The following is a 22,414-nucleotide window of genomic DNA, read 5'->3' as shown; positions in this document are numbered from 1 at the left end:
ACAAAGTACAGTTAATAGTTTACAGGCAATTTCTGAGATTTTCAAAAGAGTCCCTGGTAGAATCACAAAACTGTAGGCTCTGTGTTCCAGTCTGTGCCCATTGCCCTTGTCCCATCTCTGGACACCACCAAAAAGAGCCTGGCACCATCCACCTGACTCCTACCCTTTAGATATTTCTAAGCATTGATGAGATCACCCCTCAGTCTTCTCCAGGCTGAACAGTCCCAGGTCTCTCAGCCTTTTCTCACAAAAGATGTGCTCCAGGCCCCTCACCATCTCTGTAGTCCTCTCTGGCTCTCTCTAGAATCTCCCTGTCTTTCTTGAACTGGACAGCCCAGAACTGGACACAGAACTCCATACGTGGCATCACTGGGGCAGAGTAGAGGGGGAGGATCACCTCCCTTGACCTGCTGGACACGCTCTTTTTAATACACCTCAGGATATCATTGATTTTTTGGCCACAAGGGCATACTGCTGGCTCATGGCCAACCTGTTTTCTGCAGGGATACACAGGTCTTTCTTTTCAAAATAGAGAAGGTACTCCAAACAGTTTGGTCAGACTCATTTTGGCCTTGGATGGAATTAGTCCTTTTGATATTTTGAGGCTTCATTGCATTCATACCTTTATTTGGAACCACCTGCAGCCTCCCAAACAAATCTAACCACAATATTTTGTACTCACAGGGGAAAACAGAATAATCTGAAGAACCTTGCTGTCTGCCTTGCTTTAAAATAAGGAATTTGTACTCATTCATACTCATGCAATTTCAGTCTTATCTACTGATAAACTTTAGTTGTGTTTGCAAGGCTTCCCTAAGAAACCCACCCAGAATCAGGAGTTCCTTCTTAGTTTTCCACATCCAGGGGGTCTGAGACAAGTGAAATTAATGAATCTAGACTGATTTCCAGCTGTTTTAGCTGAAAGAGAAGTGAAACTTGCACTGTGGGTCTACTGTGGCTTTTAGCCACAACTTAGGACAGCAAGGGGGGAATAATTACGGTGCAAATGAAAATATATACTTATACACTGATTTAACTTGGAAAAAAAAAAGTTGAATTTTATCACATAAGAGTGGGAAACAGTAAATCAACTAATAACACCTGTTTGAACTGCAGGTCTTACTGGGAGTCCCCAAATGTCTCGCTGAAGGCAGCCCAGGCTAGTTCATAAACCACCCTTTCAGCAACTGCTCCTGCAAAGGCTCAGTGCAGATGGTGATGGTCACATGAAAGACCCCTCCTTACCCTGCCATGTGTTCAGTGAACCTCAGCTGTATGGTCAAAATCCTGGACTGACTTGTGTACAAATCCAGCAATGCTTTATTCTGCCATTTGTTTGCCTGTATCAGTCTGACCACAGGATTATGTAGGCGAAAAACACAAATGACAAATCACATAGCACATAAAGTTTGACAAGTTTCACAAACCACACCTGATATGTCACATCTCACTCAAACATCTTAGGAGAGTTTCACTATCCAAAAGGCAGAAGAAGCCCAACAGCCTCATTTTTGACAATGCCATGCCAATGAGTGCAGATGGATGCACAAAACATGCCATATATTTGTGTCATTCATTATGAATGATGTAAAGGTTTAATGTGATATTCAGAAAGGTCATGATGTTTCAGATAATGTTCTGTCCTCCTTACATGGGAGAGAAATTTAATACCTATACAGCACAATGAAAACATTCATAGTCAGAAATATTATCTTGTACAAATAGATGGGAATTTTTTTCCCTCTGCTCCTGCTTGGACTTTCACAGGGTAGCACTGCTTGCTAGTGATTCCTCTGAGACTTCTGACCCTCCTGCTCTCTATTTCAGTTTGCTGTCTTTCCCATGATCTATGGTGAGGTGAACAGCCAGGTTTGCAGGCATGGCAACCTCCCCATTCTCCCCTGTGCGGATTTCCCTCCTAGGAGCAGCCAAGTTTCCCTACTGCTGTCCTATGGCTGTGTGGCTGAAGAAGGATGGTGATGGTCACAATAAACCTCTTGGGCACTTCTCTGGAGCTGAGTACTCATCCCTGCAGTGACTTTGCTAACAAAGCTTGTGGATGTTTTGTGTTCCCAACAAACCTACTTGCTGCTATGGATGCCGCTAAACAGACCTCTCCTGGCATCAGTTGTCCCCAGGTTGAAGAGGGAGAGCATTTTTATACAGTACCATTACCGTGAGGAAAAAAAAAGGGAAAAAAAAGAATGGAACTTTATGGTTATATTCAGCACTCAGTTAAAAGATGGATGACCCCAGATGGTAAATGAAGGGATAAATGGTCATTTTTCTTATGGACTGTGCTGCAGCCTCTAAATCAGTACTAAACATCATTTTTATTCTTCTAACACAGCTTCTTGCTAAGCTTGCCATGAATTCACTGCGTGTTTTTAAACTCATGACTGCGGTACTGAAGAATATAATCCAAACAGATGGATGATTAATTACATGAGAAGTAATTAAAAAGAAACATGACCTCATACTTTAATGAGTAGCAGGATTTTTGGTAGTTGTCTTATTCTCTGTGTCCTGTAGAACTTATCGATAAATTATAATCCAGATTCCAACACTTCAAACTAGTCAAGAAAAATTAAAGAGCTTCATTTATGCAATTTGAAATTAGATTGGAGTACTAAAAAATTGAGACAATTAAAATTTGGGATGTCTCAGCTGCCTGATTAAACATGCAACAAGATGTGTGACTGACACTCCCCTCCAATCTTCATTTATTTGTTTAATATTAAAAAACTCCTCAGATGTATATAAGCCATCTGCTGTTCTCACATTTACTGAGCCTTGCTATAATATGCATCTGCAAAGCATTCTCATTTGATACCATTAACTATGGAAATTTGCTCATGAAATTTTCCAGCAGAAAAATCTCATGCTTTCTAGACATTTCTGATTATGGCCCAATCTTCTTTCCTCTTTTGTCTGCAACAGCTCTATTTTGATCATAACAGTTAAGCCACAGACTACTTTGGTGCTAAATAATCCTGACTGAGGCTCTGCAGCCGGCCTGGGTCCTTCTCACTGATGTTATTTCCTCAGTGCATTGCAGATGTCTCCACCTGGAGATGGGGCCCTTGCTCAGCCAATGGACTGTTTAGCTACCCGAACTTGCTGGGTGCTGAATGTCATTGTCCAGCATTGCCAGAGTAAGTGTGAGAGTGTGAAGGCATGTGGAGAGTTTGAGAAGAAAGATACAGTCGTGTCTGCTGACTCGCAATCTAGGCAGCCCAGGGAAGGCTTCACCTCAGCAAGCATCCAAGCTGGACACTTTGACTGCATGCTCTAAACCTGCAATCACACTTCCCATTATCATGCCTTAGAACTGCCAATTTATCTCCTGTAAGGACAAGCAGAGTCCAAAAGCTCTTCTGAGGCAGAATTAGAGTTGTAAGGAGATATGAGAGGATGACCAACCTGGGCTGGCTTCAGACAGACCTGCCACATGGTGGTAGTGAGCTGCCTCTCTTCCCCTTGCAGACGTTTTCCTTTTCTTCCTACTGTGTCTTCTGCCTGCTGGAAGACATTGCACATTTGTACAGTAACAAGCATGCTAGGATTTTCAACAGTAAACATATGGAAATGAGAAAGAATACATCAGTGCCATCAAAGAAACTAGCCCGTAAGTCCTGGATGCAAGCAGAAGCAAGACATGGCAGTTGTAGCTGGTTAATATTACGAGTTACTTAAGAAATCTGACTTTCTGTTTGAATCTTATTGTTGATTCAAACAAATACCTGAAGATTTCAGTCACTGGACTGCAAAATCTGAAGGATGTAGATCTTTGCTGATGATTTCTTCTCAGCTTGACAAATCAGGACAGGATGAAACCCCTGTATTCTGGAGGTAACTCAGATTTGACCATCAGTGCTATAATCTTACCAGCAAAACACTGTGAAAAGGCCAAACCCAAGTGGAATGGCCCCTACACTACCTACTGAACAGAGCACCAATTCTGTGGCCTCTCCAAGATCCCTGAGAGAAAAAAAAATAGGGGGAAGTACCACTCTGACAGGCAAGGCAGTATTTCAACGTGCCACACCTCATCACACAGTGGAAATGTCTTCATCAGAAGGAAGGTGGCAGCTGACATTCTGCATAGGCCTACAAGCATGGCTCTGATGGGGCCCTCCCTCAGTCAGCACTCTCAGCTGCATCGGAGGGACAGCTCTGCTGCCAAACAGCACAAACTTTGCATCTCTGTCTTTCAATTTTGCAATTGAAATTTGCAATGTCTCAGTTGTGAAGCATGCAGCCAATCGTCAGCTCAATCCTGGTATGAATTGGTTTGCTCTTTGCCTTCACCAGCATTTCTCATTCACACAGCAGGAATGGCCAAAAAGTGATGTGGAGTGAGCTGGACAAATCTGAAGAGGTAAAAGAACAGATGGACAGCTATAGAAGCTGCTGGATGGAAAAGAACATCTGTGGAAACTATCCAAGCATCTGACTGGGTGCAAGTGTATTTAATGCACTCATATTTTCCCTGTATTTTCCCTTTTGACCCCTGAGCCTTGTACACCCCTCCCTCCTCCTTGCTCCTCACTGGGGTGCAGTGGAGGAGCACAGTGATGTTAACATGGTGTGCTACTGGTCACACAGCAGCCTCACTCTTGAGGTCCCAGTATTTGCATGGAACGCAGCACCCCAACCCACCACCAATGAGGAGGAGTCAACAGGAAAATGTAAGTTCAGTGCATTTCACTTTATTTTCTGTCTCTTTGCTCCTAATGACCCTTTAGTTTCCTATGCAGCAAAGAATAAAAAGTAGGTAAAATCTCAAATAATTGAAGTCACACCGTATCCACTTAATTCACAGATTGCAGACACTAAACCAAGAGGACTGAGATGCAGGGCACTGAGTGTACTGAAGGAACAGGCTGCTGTCACTTCAGCAAGCACTAACTCAGCTATTGCCATGGCTGTGATCATTGGTAATCATCTTTATTACTCTCACTGGGGCCAGTTCCGAAGACCGAGAGCTGTCTGCAGGGTTGCTGAAATAAGAGCATGCTACACAGCATAAAGCATGCCACATCTGAGGTGTATGAGCCTAGCGACACTGGATTTAAGATTTACTTTATTGACAGCCTGTGTATTCACACCAAATAGCCTTAACCTGATAGCCTTATCAAAGCTATCACTCACTACAAGTGATAGCTCATAATCCCCAAAAGATTATGAGATTGTAGAAATATGGATCATGGGTCCTCAGATGACGATCCCAGACTGTGTCCAACAAGTGCAGTTTCTGAATGGGGAGGAAGGACACATCCAAGAGTAATGGCTGCAACACTACATAAAGGGTCCCTTGCAAAAACCAGAGCAGTAGACCAACACAATAATGAATTTTGGTGAGGACAGTAGTATCTCATGTTGTGTCAACAGCAATGTGGATTACTGTGGCTCAGTTACTTTTTAAATGAATACCAAAGTGGAGGCAACATCAGGAGACTTTCAGATTCCCTGGATATGTTTTTGTGCCGTTTTTTTTTCCAGTGTTCAGTAGCACTTACAAAGAATACCACATTTCTCTTTGTGTCTCTTAATGCATTCCACAGAAGTGGTTTCATTGTTGTTGTTTTTCACTTCTCTCTTTTCCCTTGTGGGAAAAGAAGACCTAAGATAAAGCCCAGTATTGTAAATGACAACATGTTGTTCTTAGTTCCTGAACTTAGCTATGCTTGATTAATTTATCCAGATGAAAATGAGAAAGAAAACACCATGCCTCACGGTAATATGCTTTCATGTGTAGCTCCTGATAACTGAAGTCCTTCAATCTGTCTGTAAAGAATAACCATTAAAGTTGTGCGTGAAGAAAGTGGCACAATCCTTTATATATAATCCTCTTATTTAATAAAGTTCAAATTCCTTCCTCTTTTTTATAAAAGTGGTCAGCATCACCATCAAATTGCAGACCCTCATAACACACTTTGAAAAAGGCATCCAAAACCTAAACATAAGGTGAAAATCCCACTCTCTCCATTAGTTTCCTGCTAGTTATTTCTCTTCTGTTGGGTTTTGCTCCTCGCACAGCCCTTGAAGTTAGTATTTTGGTGACTGATATCTTTATTCTAAATTGCTTCCGCCCACTGGATTTGGAGGGAAGAACTCTTACGAATTCTTCTTTGACATACTCTTCAGAATTTGTGTATATAAAGGGAAGAAAAAGCATTCAAGAAAAGGCAAGGGAGACCTTATGGCCTGTGAGCCTTCCACCCACACTGAGCTCAGGTGTAGCCAAAATTCAACACCTGTTGTCACATATCAAGACTCTCCCTGAGTCAAATTCATTCTGGCTGAAGGGATAGGAGCCCCGGGGATGTTGTGAACCTTCTGCTCCTGCCATGGGATCTAGTGGTGAGACTTGTGCATGCTCCAGGCACAGAAGCTTTGCAACATGATGGTGGTACCAAAGCCATGCCTGCCCCTATGAGCACTTAGGTGACATATTCAGCTAGTTGTGGATAGCTGTCACTAAGGTCACACTGGTACAGAACAAAAATGCTCTCATTTTTTGTTCAAATGTCCCAACACAGCCAATCCACAGGCTGCTAAAACTTGGGTGTATCCATCCATACTGATTACTGGGAACAGCCTCTAGCCTGTGCTTTCTCCCAGTCCAGGCCAGTCACTGACTGGCGTACCAGCTGGCTGGCTCGAAACCTTGCCAAGGGGTCAGTGTCAATTACACAACAGTGTAAGCCCAAAATCCTACGTTAGTTTATCCTACATGGGGTAATACAAGGTCAAGGCAGCTGCTGTGTCTTTATAAACATAACAATGGGTAGACCTTATCAGATTGGCATCAGAGAAATGGAGGCAAAGGGAAGAGACAGGTGCCTGCACAGGTTTGCTTTGTGAACAAGGTTCAGACTTGGGCCTTCTCTAACTTTCTTTGCAGTTGCATAGTAATTCCCACCTGGGGTCAATGGAAATTGAATTTCAGAAGGTGACCTGGAAGCTACTGGTATAGCTGCCATACAAACATCATATTTCGTACTCAGTGGCTCCACTACGTTACATCAGTCAAATATGAATAAAATGTTGTTTCTGTGGACAAGTGCTGCGTAACTATTGCTATTCTCATTTAACAGAGGAATGTTGTAATAGGAGTTTAAACATGACAGTCCAAGTCTCAGAGCAGAACTCCATGTTACAGCCACAAGTACAATTTGAGCCATTAGGCTGAGGTCTCACTAGCAGGCAGTGTTCTTCAGAAAATCCCAGAGGGTTCTCTGTTTCCTTAAGTTTCTGTTGCAAACACAGAACTCTTGCTGCACAATTTCCTAGCATAAAAAGAGAAGGGCTGCATTTTCTTCTTTGTTTCCTGGTAAAGCTTGGACCTGAATTAACAGTTGCATTAAATTACGGTAAGTAGTCACATCCACTGAGGAAGCTGAGTCTTCATTCTTCTCCAAGAGGACAAAGACATATCTACACACCGTTATTTACTAATGTGCTGGTCCGGGCAAGTTTTCATCAGTCATTCTGAAGATCATTATAGAGGAGGTGAGTGTTATCAGAAGAAAGCTTTTGGGTGGATATTTCAGTCAGTGCCAGGAAGTCATCTGTGTGCAATCTTGGAAGCAGAAACTCTGTTTATTAAGGATCCCTCACATCCAACATTGTGACTAATTGTGTGCATAATTATCCATCATACAGAACAGAGAGTTGTAATAGTTCTACTACTATTCTACTTCAACTGGAAAGAAAGAATCTCAAAGGTAGGGAGAAATTATTGCAATGCATTATCCATAGATGGACAAATTTATCCCAGAAACTGGAAGTAGGGGAATTGAGCACAGCTTATAGGTTTTCTATTTGCCCCCCAAATTGCGACTCTAATGTCACCTTTTCTCTTTGTTTGATCAGTCCCCAGAAGGAGCTTTAAGGGCGGTTAGATGTTTTTGCATTGCAAATATAAAAACTGGCATAGTTGCCTTTCTATATTTTGTTTAACAATAACTGTTATCTGCTATTTTTTTCTGATGACACTAGCATTTTAATTTATTTGAATAGTAAGTCATCTTTTGGGAATATAAAATTGACAAGCCAGAGAAATGAAGACAATCTATAAATGCGTCAATAATTTTGTACAGCTGATTGCTTTTCCAACAAGAGTATTCGCTGCAAAAAGGAGAAAGAACCCATCCATAGGCTTTCTAGACTTAAAAAGGATATGATAGTTTTTCATTATCTCTGAATCAAATTGCATCAATAGCAAGGCAGGTACCCTTTTTTAAACAGCTAAGAACAAAAGCTAAATTTCAAAGTGCAAAAGGTTCCTCACTTCCACATTCACTTTTAGAAAGTTGACCTACAATTCACTACTTAAAAAGAGATAAAACCAAGTAAGATTTCCCTATCCTTTGTCATGATGGAAAAAGGAGTAATCATTTCCAACTATGCATAGTCAGTTCTCATGAGTCCTGGACTGGGTATCTGGTTTTTACTTAACCAGGTGATAGAAAAGGGATTTAAATTTTTGACACCTTATTTCCAGTTATCAAGGAGGAACATGCATGCCTGACTAATACATGTTTTCATTTAAGTATTTTTTTTTCTATTTAGATTTTCTCAGGTATTCAGGAGTTGACCATTCTCTGAACTGTCTGAAGCTGAGTACACTTCATTGGAAGATCACAAAAGAAAAAAGGAAGAATTTGGAAGTACATTTCTTTCACATTTCTCAGGCCTGTTCCTAGATGGGATTGGAAAACCCAAATGAAGAGCCTGATTACTATGTCAGGTGACTGGGCTTCCAAATTTTGATGTTTCTCATAAAAATCCATAAACTTAAGAGAAATGAGTCTGTTTCTGAACATACTGAGCTACCTGAGTCCAGCAGATTGCTTTTAACAAACATTTTTTCCCAGATGATTTCAGTGTAGCTGAAAGGCTGGGCATGATGTAACAGACTGTATGCTGCAGGCCTCGTCAATTCTCCTGGCTTCAATTTCTATTCCAATGTATAATTTGTTTCAAACTAAAAATATAATCCAGTTGTTACTGGTGTATTAGGAATTTCTGACCAAAGTGTAAATCACACTCTCCTGAGCTTTTTTTTTTTTTTTTTGATGTAAGACTTTTAGGTCATTCTGAAATCCAAGTCTGACAATTAGGTGTATATTATCCACAATCAGCTCTGGAATTTCATGTTAGTTATACAACTGTAAGTGAATAATATTGCCTATTACTGGAGTGACAGAAGCAAAGAAATGATACTTCCTGGAGATGATAACACTGTGTGTTTCCAGATAACCTACCAAAAGCAGGCAAACATGGGAACGTTGTTTCACAGGAGGAGTTGTCTATGGGGCATTAACTGATCAGATTTGGTTATATGTTATGTTAGCAATATGTTTGCAATAAAACAGGAAATTGAACTGTTAAAATGAGATGTGTTTTATGGTGTTTTGTCCTTACATATAGTTCACCAGTTGGATATTAGCAATTTGCATTGATTGGTCCTGTTGGGGCTTGTGACGATTCAACAATTAAGTAGGTGCACTATTATTTTTCCTCTTCTGCTACATTTTTGAAATCGCAATCTTGAGCATGGTATTTCTACCACTAACCATGAGGTGGCATGATGTGCACAGCAGAAGAACAGTTAAATCATAACTTTGAATACTCCTTTGAATCCATAGTCCTTGGCATATTAAATTTTAACGATGAAAGACTGTAAAACCAGTCAGGGTTTTTGAAACCCTGCGGTATGATAAAAGCAATGTCAAAAGTACCTATTTGTGCACATTATGTGCTGTGGGGGTTTTCATTCTAGCAAACAGTCCTGGTGATGTTAAAAAAACATAACAATTAATTTCCTTTTTTTTTTTTTCCTGCTTTGACTATCTAGTTTGCTTTTAGCAAGCTCCCTTTTGTAAAACTGATTTATTTCTTTTCCCAGATCTCTCTTCCTTCACAGGGTTCTCTCTCTATTTTTGATTTTCCTTTCGCATTCTTGCAATAAGTAATAGATTTGGTGGGTTAAGAACAGTCAGAGGTTCAATTTCTTACTGACTGGACAGAGTCATGGGAGTGTCTTATAAATCAGATACTTTTCACACATCAGTTAATCATGCTTCTGAGTCAAATACTTTCCCAACACATGGCGTCCTTAACAAGATGAAATCTAAATTAGGATGATAATATCTTTATAAGAGCACATAAATATAATATATTCATCTGTCATAAAGATAGTATCTTTATGTTTTCACATGAGTTTAGTGTCATCAAACATGCATTGTAAACTCAATTCTTGAACACAGCTTTACATATTTGCTTGCCCAAGGAAAGAAGGCCAAATATTTTCTAATCCTAACTAAAATCCTTCACACAAAGGCTTCTGGCAGATTTGGGAAACTCCTGGCAAATCACAAATCAACAAATAGACTACATGCCAAGATCTTGCATCCCCAGCAAACACAGTCTATCTGCCTCATTTTCATCACTGGTGTCAGTGGAGGATATTTTACATAGTCAAATAACAAGGGTCCCCTTCCCAACCCACTGAGTGAGGAGGGGAAGAGTGGAGGAGTTGGGGACAGAACAAAGGTGTGACATAATACTCTGTTAGGGGAAGTGGGAGAAGTATGATTAGTGAGGGGAGGCAAACCAGGAGCTGCAGGTGGTGGGCCTTGACCCCTAGTGCCCAGTCGGAACAGTGACACCATTCAGAGAGCACCAGAAAAGGTGATTATGATGAGGCAGGTCTGAGGCAGAGACAGGAGCTGGTGTTAGTGACTTAGATCACAGAATCACAGAATGGCTGGTGTTGGAAGAGACCTGGCACAATCCCTGCTCAAGCAGGAACACCAGAGCAGGGTGCCCAGTTCCATGTCCAGGCGGCTTTTGAAGATCTCCAAGGAGGAGACTCCACAGCCTCTAGGCAGCCTGTGCCAGTGCTCCATCACCGGCACAGCAAAAAAGTGCTGCCTGGTGTTCTGAGAGAACCTCTTGTGTTGTAGTTTGTCCCCATTGTCTCTTGTCCTGGCACTGGGCACCACTAAGCGAAGACTTCATAAACCAAAACACAAGTGTGAATATGTATGTGTAAGAGTGGCATAGAAATATTGGTAGTCACACACCTGAGCATCCCTCTGCAACCTTTAAGCCAGACAGCTTTACTTGCTAAGAAGAAACAACATATTGATGTGTGGATTACGAATATCAGGCCAAGGTTGTTTAAATAAAGTTGTTGGCTTTCATCTGCCCCAGCACTTGGGTCTTTACATCTGCTTGCTGTTCTGTTTATGGCTACACAGATAAAGCAGGATAAATACACCCTAGTGACATTTTATTGAACAATATGGGGCAACGCAGGGAGCAGATTTGTTTGCTCACGTGTAGTATTGTTCTCATTCCAATTATGCGATGTGTTAGGAAATGCTGTAATCCTTCCTTGAATATGATGCTCTAGTAATTGGGCAGATACACAATACTGTGGAAAAAAGAGAATTTAGACTACTCTTGGAGTCATGTTCGGTCAACTTATAATTCAACCTCAGTGAGTCTGCTTAGCATGGACTCATGTGGGTGTTTTGATAACATGTTTGCATAAGGCTGGTGAAATAAATAGGAAAATAACAGAAAGTTTGAAGCTGCGATACTATGTTCCAAGGGAATAAGCCAAACAAGAAGAATCCTTTTTGCTTTCCCAGTATTGTTTATGCATGGATGCTGTTTAGCGAGACTATCATCAGAGTCTGCTGCTGGTTTTGAGAGGCAATAGACCATGCCATAGCAGCTATGCCACAACGCTATCACATATGAGACTGTTTAGCACGGCTGACTAGTAGGCACTCATGGAGAGACAGGAATAAATCCAGAAGCTTAATTTGTTCAAAATCAAAGAAAAACATTCAAATTACGACTTGCATGAAAGAAATTGAAATTATGGCAAGAAACCATCATTTATCAGCTACTACCTATCAACCCAGGGAAATAAAAAGTGCATCTTACACATAGTTGCTGAAAAACAAGCAGTAAAGCAGTACAGTCTAGATTTGTGTCCTTAGCTGCTAAGCAAATATTTGAGGCCTGGAAAGCCTTGTGACTCATTACAGTAAAACGGAGTGCTACTTGTACACAAGGGTGATCATGGATGCTCTGGGATGATGCAAGCAGACCACCAGAATACAATGCAAGCATAATTCTAAGGGGCAAATCCTGCAGCAGTGAACTTGATAGGAAGTAGCACAAATCTGAATTCTTTTGATTGTCCATGAAATTTGTGAACTTATTGTGGTGCAAATTAACTAATCTTTCAGTCTTATCCCCAGTTATGCTCTAGAAATAATTGGCTTCCTGAATAGAGAGGACAGAGAGCACTCCTTCAAAGCTGTATGGATGAGGGCATCCTCCATCCTACACAGTGGTAAACCCACTGTACCTCTAATGTACCTCAGGGTACAATGCAGCCACTCTGCTGTAAAAACCACTGTTCTGGCCAGAAATGACATGGCCTCGTTGCCATTTGCACTAAAGAACCAGATTCTATCAAGATGTTTAGCACAGTAAGTAAGAATTTATTTGAGAAAAAAGAAAAAAAAAAAACAACAAAAAACAGCTTGCAGATGTGGAAGTTTTGGATGGAAGGAACATTTTACCAATTTGAAAAGAAACTTCTTCAGTGTACAAAAGAGCTCCTAAGTTGTAATTTGTTATAATTAAACTAGATGAGACTGATTCTACAAGGAGGCAGGCCAATTAGTTTGGGATGTCAATTTTTGTTTGCTGCTGTCAAAGTCTGTTAAGGGAACTTGATAGATTGCTGGGCTGGCTTTTTTTAAAATCAGATAATCCCCACACGAAAGGCAGGCAGACAGCTGGGTGCACAGAGCAGTTGCCAGTATAAAAAAGGCCACACCAGCCATGTGGGGTGTGGAGGCAGTGGAGGTTTTGCTATGCTCATGTTGACAACTGGATGGGGAGGGGAAACCAAAGACCCATGCATAGAGCAGATCCCTGCATGGCAGCTGCAAAGAACAAAGAAAGCTTGCACTAAAAGCTGATAAAAGGAAAAAAAAGCCCCTAACAGTTTTTTTTTCTGCCATTCTTGGGGCAGGACTAAACCCTTTTGTGTGGCGCAAATGTGTTGCCCCAGGGTTTTAGTAAGGAAAAGTTATTTTTGTGACATGCTAACAAAGTCCCATAACTCTAGCTTCAAACTATAATATTTTAACAATATATAGTAAATACCATCTTCTTAATAAAATTTGCTGCACTACTGAAAGAAAGCAGATGTTAAATAAGACCAGGTAAAATTCCTGTGATTTTAACTGATACAGCTCTACTGGAAGTTATCTAGAGTAGTTAGTATCATATTCTAACACTATAAGGACCCTTTATAAAATACAGGCAATAAACCGCTCTACTTTAGAGAGCAACTTGAGGTCATGATTGATCTTCAAATGGTGTAGTAATTTCAGATTTTTTTCAGTCAAAATCTCTATGGATACGAAAGAGCTGTGGACAACCAAGCCCAACCAAGTTGTCTCCAGCAACACCAGCAATTTTAATATATCATCCCTCTATCATATAATCATAGAATGGCTTGTGTTGGAAGGGATATCAAAAACCAACAAGTTCCATCCCCCTGCAGTGGGCAAGGTTGCCACACACTGGATCAGTTTGCCCAGGGTCCATCCAACCTGGCCTGGAACGCCTCTGGGGATGGGGCAACCACAACCTCTCTGGGCAACCCCTTCCAGAACCTTACCTTCCTCTGAGTAAAGAATTTCAGGCTAACTTCTCTTCTCCAGGCTGAAAAAGCCCAGCTCCCTCAGCCTTTCTTCAAAGGAGAGGTGCTCCAGCCCTCTGATCATCTTTGTGGCCCTCCTCTGAACCTGCTCCAGCAGCTCTGCATCTTTCTGGTGTTGGGGTGGCCCCAGGCCAGGACACAGTACTCCAGCTGGGGCATCACAAGGGCAGAGTAGAGGGGGTCAATCACATACCTCACCCTTCTGGCCACTCCTCTTTTGATGCAGCCCAGGAAACTGTTGGCCTTCTCAGTTTATCAGTCATGAAAAAAATCTGTTCATAAACATTTCCTCATATATTTCATGTTTTCATGTCCTAAAAACATCAGTTGTTTTTTTAAAAGACTGGTGGTACCCGGCTCAATCTTTATTGAACATGCAGCACCATCTTTTTGCAGTCGTGTGTCCAGTTCTGTTATCAGAAAAAGTACCACTGAAAATCTGACTATCTGTAAACTTGAATTAGCCTGAGACTTGCAGGAGGGAAAAAGATCTAAAAGGCTGAAGGACAAATCTTCCAGCTGTTATAAACTGTTATAATATGGTATACCAATTCCACCAAGGGACAGTTTATACCAACTGATGACCTGCTCTGAAATTTTACGAGCAAGTTCTCTTTTGGAGTAAAAATGCAGCCATTTTCTGCATGTTTTCAGCATGTTACAGTTAAGTTTAACAAAACCATCCAAGCTTATTTAGAAAGCCAACACTTATTTCTTACGTTGCTGGCTGATCTGGGAGTCACCTAACACCTCACTGAAAGCATATGTTTTAGAAAAGTATTATTTCTCAAGACTTCCAAAATGTTAGCCAATATGTATACTGTATTGGAAGACACAGCAGTTAACATCCAAATACATTTATTATTCTCAAGATTTTTTTTCCCAACACTTACAGATTTCTAGGTACTATTTTTTGTGTCTCAATTTAGAAAAGAATGACAGTTTTCCCTGGCATTGCAGTGTCCATTTTTGCTTGTTCTAATGAAGACAAATTCCTCTCAATTAGGGTTGTTCTGTTCATTAAGTGAGACAGATGGGAAACTTGCTGTACTGGTAAGGATTCCAAGATTTTAAGCTTACTTGTAATATGCTGGTTTGTGTTCTCCAGCTAAAAAGCGATCAATACATCAGATAGACAGAAGAGCAGGCAGGTTCTGTCTTTGCAGAATTTTTGTGGTGTGCCCATGGTTCTTCATTAATAAGTTGAAAATCTGAAGGTTCCACAGAAAGGTAAGAAAGAGGTATATCCAGACAAATTTGTAAAATATGATCCAGCAGACATGTCTGTCTTAAATATATGCTTCCAAAGCTCTGCCAGAATAGGGTGTATTCTGCTCTGAAGAATGTGTGCAGATGATGGGGATGAAGTGCTCTTTCCCTTTTCTCCTCTCTGGTCCTCATGGTTGATCTGGGTTCAGTTGGAAACCTCTTATCTACCAGCCCATAACAATTAATGCCATAAAATTAATGCTGAAATGCAAAGCCCATATGTGAACTGCATTGATCATTGGAATCAGTACTAGATACCCACATTGTGAACTCTCTGAAAGTGAGAAAGGTAAAACAAGGCAGCTTCTGAAAGCCATTTGGCTCTGAACAGTGCTCAGATTTGCCAGTCTCCAAAATTCTGGAGCCATCTCAAACACAGAAGGCTGCAGGCACTGACTGAATAGACATTGTCATAGTTTAAGGCATCATAGAAAGAAATGAAATAATCTTTTGTGCTAAGCAAAAGTAAAATATTACACAAGTAGATAAAAATAATTTTTGCCTTATTAGAATACTGCAACTATAACAAAAATTCACACTGTCTCTTCTTCACGATCATAGAATCATAGAATGGCCTGGGTTGAAAAGGACCTCAAAGATCATCTAGTTTCAACACCCCTGTTGAGTGCAGGGTCGCCAACCACTAGACCAGGCTGCCCAGAGCCACATCCAGCCTGGCCTTGAATGCCTCCAGGGACGGGGCATCCACAACCTCCCTGGGCTGGGGATGCCTCATATGCCTCATAAATGATATTATTTATATTAGTTTTCTGACAGATACTTATTTTTTTCACATAGAAGGAGTCTTTAAGATAGGACAATTCTGGTAATTTGCAATATTCTAGAAAATATGAGAAAATAGCATATGAGAGGCATTCAAATACATGATGACAGATGGCATTATCTTCATCTACAGCATTCCTGGTTTTGGCACAGTCTGATCTTACACAAAAACACATACTGTGAGGTATATTGAGCCCTAGGAATACTAAGAAAGAGTTCTATTCAGCTGTTTCTGTTGACTTTGTCTTAACACTTCATACTGGAAGGGAACGTTAACCCATGTTCAGCTGATGTTTTCTCCAAAGATTGTGAGGCCTTTGGTTCAACTAACTGGGAAACAGGCAGATGAACCACAAAAGCCTTGCTACCTAAAAATGATTGACTCTATTAACTATCTCATTAGGTTCATATCATTAAATAATACAAATAGAGTTTATAAGGGAAGGAATCAAGGCAAGTCTTCATCTATTTCACATCTGCTCAGCCTGGAAAAGACAGGATAGAAGCTTCAAGAGAAGACTGCAAACTGAGAATCTGAAAGCTGTTGGAGTGCAATTTACTAGCTGAAGACTATTTGGGATATTTATGAAGGAACTTAGTAGACCTTAGTTCAGCTTCTAGCGGAGAGATGGAGATACAGTATCAGATGGAATGTTTTTCATGACAATCCCATCAAAGAAACCACAAAATGAGAAACCACAAAAAAGGAAATAACCCCGAAACCCTGATGAAATTTATGCTGATGCTGAAGCACATTACGTGGAGAGATGTAACTCTGGTGTGTACAACTGTGCACAGTATTTTAAATAGTAATCAAGAAGAAAGAAACACAGAGTTCTGGTAAAAAGACTGCCAGTTCCCCAAAGAAAGTAGCTTTTGTGTATCGCTTTATGCTAGTGGTGACAGAATAGAAAACAAAATACGACAGTTACATACATGTTCTTTGTCTAGAAGTATTTACAAATAACTTTACAAATTTTTGTACACATATTCAGATTTGCTTGTTTACTTTTAAATAAGGAACAACATTATTTCCCAGAGGCTTCTAAGGCTGCAGGTGGTGCCTTATAGTGTACATTCATGTTTGGCTTCTTCCTGGGAGAAGGGAGGAAAAGAGTTCAAAAATGTGCAAATCACAGATACCTAAGGAACCCTGGAATTAAGGGTTTCTAGTGACTGATGTCCACAGATTGTGTGGTCATTCTACTTCTCTTTAAATCAGAGACAGCTATTGTTGATGGGCTCAGAGCAAAAGAGATTAGGGAGGGAGAAGGAGCCATATATGAATTGCAATAATTAGATGAGTACGTTAGTGCTGGAACATCTGGTCAAGCAGAGTCATAGATCTATTCCCACTGCATACAGCAGTTCAAAAAATCCAAGGAGTGGACACTGTGAATTTTAAAATACAGCACTGAAATGAGCTCTTTTGCACCATTAGGGTTTAACTCCTGCTGTATCGTTTGGAGTCAAAATCACTGTTTATTGACACAATATTTACCAGGCACAGTATGATTCTATCAGTTAAAAAATACTGACTTCCTTGAGAAAGACGCATCCTTCTCACAGTTTTCACAGGTTTTGTTTTCATGCCTTAACATTAAATGTTGTAAAAATATTAAAATTAAAAAAGAAAAAATTTACAATTTACAAGTGTCCATATAAGTAAATCATTCAAAAATTCAAGATCATCTACAAAGATCTACCAAATAACAACGTTGATAATGACACTGAGCCTGTGGGAAGAACAATCCACATGCCGCGTGAATCGGATCCTTCCAGAATGATGAGTCACAAGGTTGGTCTTTTCTTCTAACATCTGTTTCTTCAGCTACAACAGCAGAAGTCTTGAGTGAATGTTCATTATTTAGTTCGACCTAAAAAAACAGAATATATGAATTATTTACAAATGAAAACCTGTTCTATACCTCTTCTAGTTTTTGAGATGTAAATTCACAACAGCTGACAGGTTAGTAACTAATGAACCAAAAAGTCCAGTCACTAATTTCCTCAGCTGTAAGATTCTCATATAAGGTCATGAATGAGTAGCTGGATACAAAGTGGTAGCTTTGCATTATGCATACCAGAAAAGCAAAAAACGTGGGTAACAATATTGCTGGTGATGAAAAATGATGGAAGTGCACATAATAATAGACTCTTTTCAGTATAATATATTTTAACAGTGTAAGATATATGTTCACCAGGATTTTCATCTGATGACAAACATACATTTGAGCTGGACTCACACGTTCACGTGCCTGCTGAATCCATGTGTTCTCGCATCTGCCTGCAAGCCATGTTCACTTGTGCAAGCTTGGAAAATCTGTGATAGCCTTTCACAGTGATTTCATGGTGGGTAGACTCTCAAGATATGAACAGGGCAGGACACAGAATTGCCACTGAGTGGTAAGCCCTCAACTGACACTTCTCAGACGCTTCATGAATCCCACAAGCAGAAGCTAGCAACACTTCTAGCAATACAATTTCTCCTTTGGAATTAGGGACTCAGTGTATGTCCAGACAGGGCTGCCTATAACTAGAATAGCACTGGATCAAACCTACTCACCCAAGCAGAAATGATGCACATGCAAAATGTAACTTTAGAAACTCACTAATAATAATTATTAAAAAAAAAAAAAGTGAAAGCCGAAAAGCAACATTTTTAACTACTTCAAAACATTATAGTAATAATGAAGAAACTCAAATGAAATTAAAATGCAACATTCTGTTTTTTTTTCTTGTTCACATGCTTCTCTGTTTTCCATCTAGCAGTACATACATAGAAACAACTTTAATTAATATCAGGTAACCTGACTGTTGATACTGTGTTTGAAGCAAACAAAACTAAAGACACAACAATCTTCTTTATAGCCTATGTGTCACATGTCTCAAAGAGAACACAACAATTTTTCCCACTCACTCTGTCATCCCTTCTGCCTTCCACATATTTTAATTGAAAATGCATGGTTCAGGGAAAAGATTCTGCTTCTGTTTGTCCCATATGTAGGAAATGGGAAGATGCAAGCTCATCAACATCCCCTAGATCCTTTGAGCTACTTAACCTAAACCTGCTATCAAAGAACAAATTCTCATATTCTGTGACTTTTGTACAAAATTGAACAGATTTTGAAGGAATGGATACACAAATCCTTCCTCAAAATACTTTTTCTCTCTATTGATTACAGTAATTTTGCTCACATACTGCTTTATATCTAACTTCACATCAGCTTTAAAACTACAGAGATTAAAATTGTTTATGGAGAGGTGTAAACATTGTATCTGTGGCTTTCTTCTTCATAGATACCAATTACCCTTTTCAGTCTCAAGCATCTTATTAAGAATGGTCAAAACTCCTTTCCGCGGTCGCCTTTCCCAAAGAAAGTGCACTAAAATTAGCATTTAATGAAATACTACAAAAATGCAGATTACAACATAGTGGTATACTTAATGCCACATCGAACAGCTTGTTATTTTATTCTGTCTTAATGTCTTAATGCGATATTTCTTACTGTTGTAACATGCGCTGTCACAATGAGATAAGGCTTCTCTCATTTTGGGGCTTTCATAATCCTACAATATTTATCCACTCAATTTTACTAAATTTTGTCCATGTTTATTTCTATAAACTCAAAGCTACAGCATGAGTAAAATGTATTGTAAAAACATGAAAGTATAAGTAAAGTCTCAAGCAAAGTTCAAGTGGTCACTAAAAACACTTTGTTAGCAATTGGCATCTTTAAAATAACTCCGAGTACATGCTCATGTGCATACACTGGGAAAAACCTTCACACTCTTTTTAATTATCTTGATTGGTAAATAAAATACATTAGGTCATTAAATCAACTTCAGTCATTTATCTGCAATCATTTTGTGTTACGCTTAAGAAGCTTGAAAGGCTCAAAGGTAAATGGAAATGGACATCAAGGTAATAACTTACATACATTGAAGAATTTCCAAATGAATATTTTCTATTTTACCAAAAATACAATGAAATATCATTTACCTGAGGCAATCTGATCTTCTTCCAAAATATACATACTGATAACATCTCCCTGTACTTTAATGTACTCCAACTAAAATGTGAATATGTGTATCCAAAATTATCATCAGATAGCAGAGAGTATTTTGTAGGACATGCCTATGAAAACTGTGATTTTCATGGTGGAAGCAAGTAACTGACAACAAAGAGATGATGAAGTTGCTGTGAAACTATAGATTTTAAGTTGATTTAGTTGTTCTGCAAACATTTTTCTTTCAGTAGCAGGCCAAATATAAAAGCTTCTGTTTTTCCATAAGTGGGTTAATCTCATTAAGATTTATGAAGCATCCGCCATAAATCAGCTCTCTTCTTGCTAAAAAGTCAGCAGGGAAGTAATGCCATCCTTCACTGTGAGCTTCCCCTTGTGTTAAGCCGAGGCACAACATGGCAGACGTGGTGCTATTTCTTAATCCTCGCCTTAGTGGGTATGTCATCAATGACACAGTGACTTTACTAGCATGTTTTATGTGGATTAATTTTTAATTAAGTTCTAATTGAAGTATAATTAAATTATTAGTAACCTCATGCCAAAATTATGTCAGGAAAAGGTTAGCTTTCAGTCCAGTTAGAAGGATTAATGTGGTCCACAGGACCAGAACCTTACCTACAGGCTTTACAGGCTTTAACTCAACATGCTCCTGGGGGGGCTGTCGGTAGGAGTATGTGTCAAGTCCGCCTATAAAATCAACTGAAAACACAACAGTGCCAGAAATGAACAAATGGAAATGAAAATACGTCAACTGAAAAATAAGTATGGAAAGATTGTTTTTTAAAAAATAAATAAAAGTAAGAGCATGCACAGGTTTGTAGTACCAGAAGTAGGTAAAAATACTGTGGCTTCCAGAAGGCTCTGTGCTCTGCTGTCTTTGAAATCCACGTAGCACAGTTCCTGACCAGACAAGGAAGCAGCTGGCTGACCAGACATGCATGCTCCTGTCAGCATGCATGCTAATTCACAGCTCTGCAGAGGGGTAATGTAGCTCCTTGGTTTTAGGGCAATCTCAGCATATATTTCATAATTCAGATTCTACTCTTTTTGAAGAGTTTAGAAATGTAGCCAGTGGAAACAGTTTAGCTCGTGATCTTAATTTCTTCTCAACTTTTACAAACCAAAGGACTAGCAGGAATGTAAGGAAACAATAAAAAACAGGTGAGAATAATCAGGTGGCGGCTGGATTTGGAAAAGCAGCAGAATCTTCTCTGGATGAATGTCTGTGGGCAGTGAGTCTTTTCAGAATCCCTCCAATTTATCTCAAGATTTCTGTTAGAAATAAAATGTGGATGCCTGCTCTTGAGAAATTTCTAGTTCCTTTTATGGTCATAATGATTTTAACATAATGACATTTTAGTCTAAGTTTTGTATCTTGCTATTTTTAGTAAGACTTCCAACAGCTTCCAGAAGCCACACTTTCAAGCTACCCCAGAAATCTAAAACCAAGTTCAGGGAGAAGATTATTTTTTTCGATTTAGAATGGCTTCTTACAGAAACAATGTAGACCTGGCAAGGTCAAGCTCATTAGGATTCTTTGGTCACACAGAAGGCAACTGCCTTTACTTGTTTATATACAGCTACATATATAAAAGTCCTATGTAGCTCCTCATCTAATCACTGTATGAGCACCTAATCAGTAGCCTCTTCCCAAGCATTATGTGTATAAGATAAACAGAAAAAGAAAACTCATCCAGAATGAGGGGACAGAGAAATAAGGCTTAGAAACAGAAGGACTGATGGAATACTGTCTAAAATCTGTGAAAATGCTTCTGTTGATTTTAATCGCCTCTCCACTTGAGTCTAGGAGAGGAAAAGCTTAGCTGAAAACTTGATGCACTTCAATCATACAGCATCAACTTGGCTGCAAGAGTATTTTCTTATAACTGCCTGAGCAGGACGTAATGCTGAGCAGCCAGCTCAGTTGGGTGTCAGCCCAGGCAGAGGTCAGCCTAGGTGAGTAGAAGCCCTAGCCTCTCTGCGTCCCCCCTTCAACTGCATTGCTTACTTGTTGCAACCCTCCTTCAGAATGCCATAACAAAACAGAACATCAAATATAAAAAATGACTCAAACACTAATGGGACTAAGAGATGCATTTGCAGACACATTCTTGTAAAAGCCGATGTATAAAATATCCATAGCTACTTATTCCTTTTTGGAAGAAACCATGCCTCCATAGTAACAGAATCTCAGAATCTGTTTTTTTTTTTTTTTTTTTTTTTTTTTCTTTTTAAATATTCTTTACTTTTCCCAGCTCTCTACTGAGGATTTTTTCTTTTTTTTAAGAAAGTGATAGAAGGAGTTGGCAAGTATGTTTTTGAAATAATTCACCACTTCAGAATCACACATCACTCCTCTCAGCAATTGCCAGAATAATCCACAACTGTAAGCAGGGAGAGAATTTAAAGCAACCAGTTCTTCTACCAACAGATCTTCTCGAGAAAGAAATGAAGTCAGTATGTATTTATGATTGGCAACATAGATGTGTCTTTGACAAAGAAAACATTTAATAGCACCATCAGAAAAATTTTGAGATTAGATGTTCAAATCTGTTTAGCT

General features: G+C 39.6%; 1 protein-coding gene across 1 annotated transcript in view; it reads right to left on the bottom strand.

Moving 5' to 3' along the window:
* The window catches only part of NKAIN3 (sodium/potassium transporting ATPase interacting 3), a 356,427-nt gene continuing 350,659 nt past the window's right edge, over window positions 16,647-22,414 (bottom strand). The window contains exon 6 of the mRNA XM_021388682.1: window positions 16,647-17,703. Within this exon, the coding sequence (XP_021244357.1) occupies window positions 17,690-17,703 (14 nt within the window). The 3' untranslated portion in view covers window positions 16,647-17,689. The remainder of the gene's footprint in view (window positions 17,704-22,414) is intronic.

The sequence above is a fragment of the Numida meleagris genome, chromosome 2, assembly GCF_002078875.1.
Source record: "Numida meleagris isolate 19003 breed g44 Domestic line chromosome 2, NumMel1.0, whole genome shotgun sequence".
Taxonomy (NCBI): domain Eukaryota; kingdom Metazoa; phylum Chordata; class Aves; order Galliformes; family Numididae; genus Numida; species Numida meleagris.
Note: the sequence above shows the minus strand (reverse complement) of the source record. Positions and strands in the feature narration are given on the sequence as shown.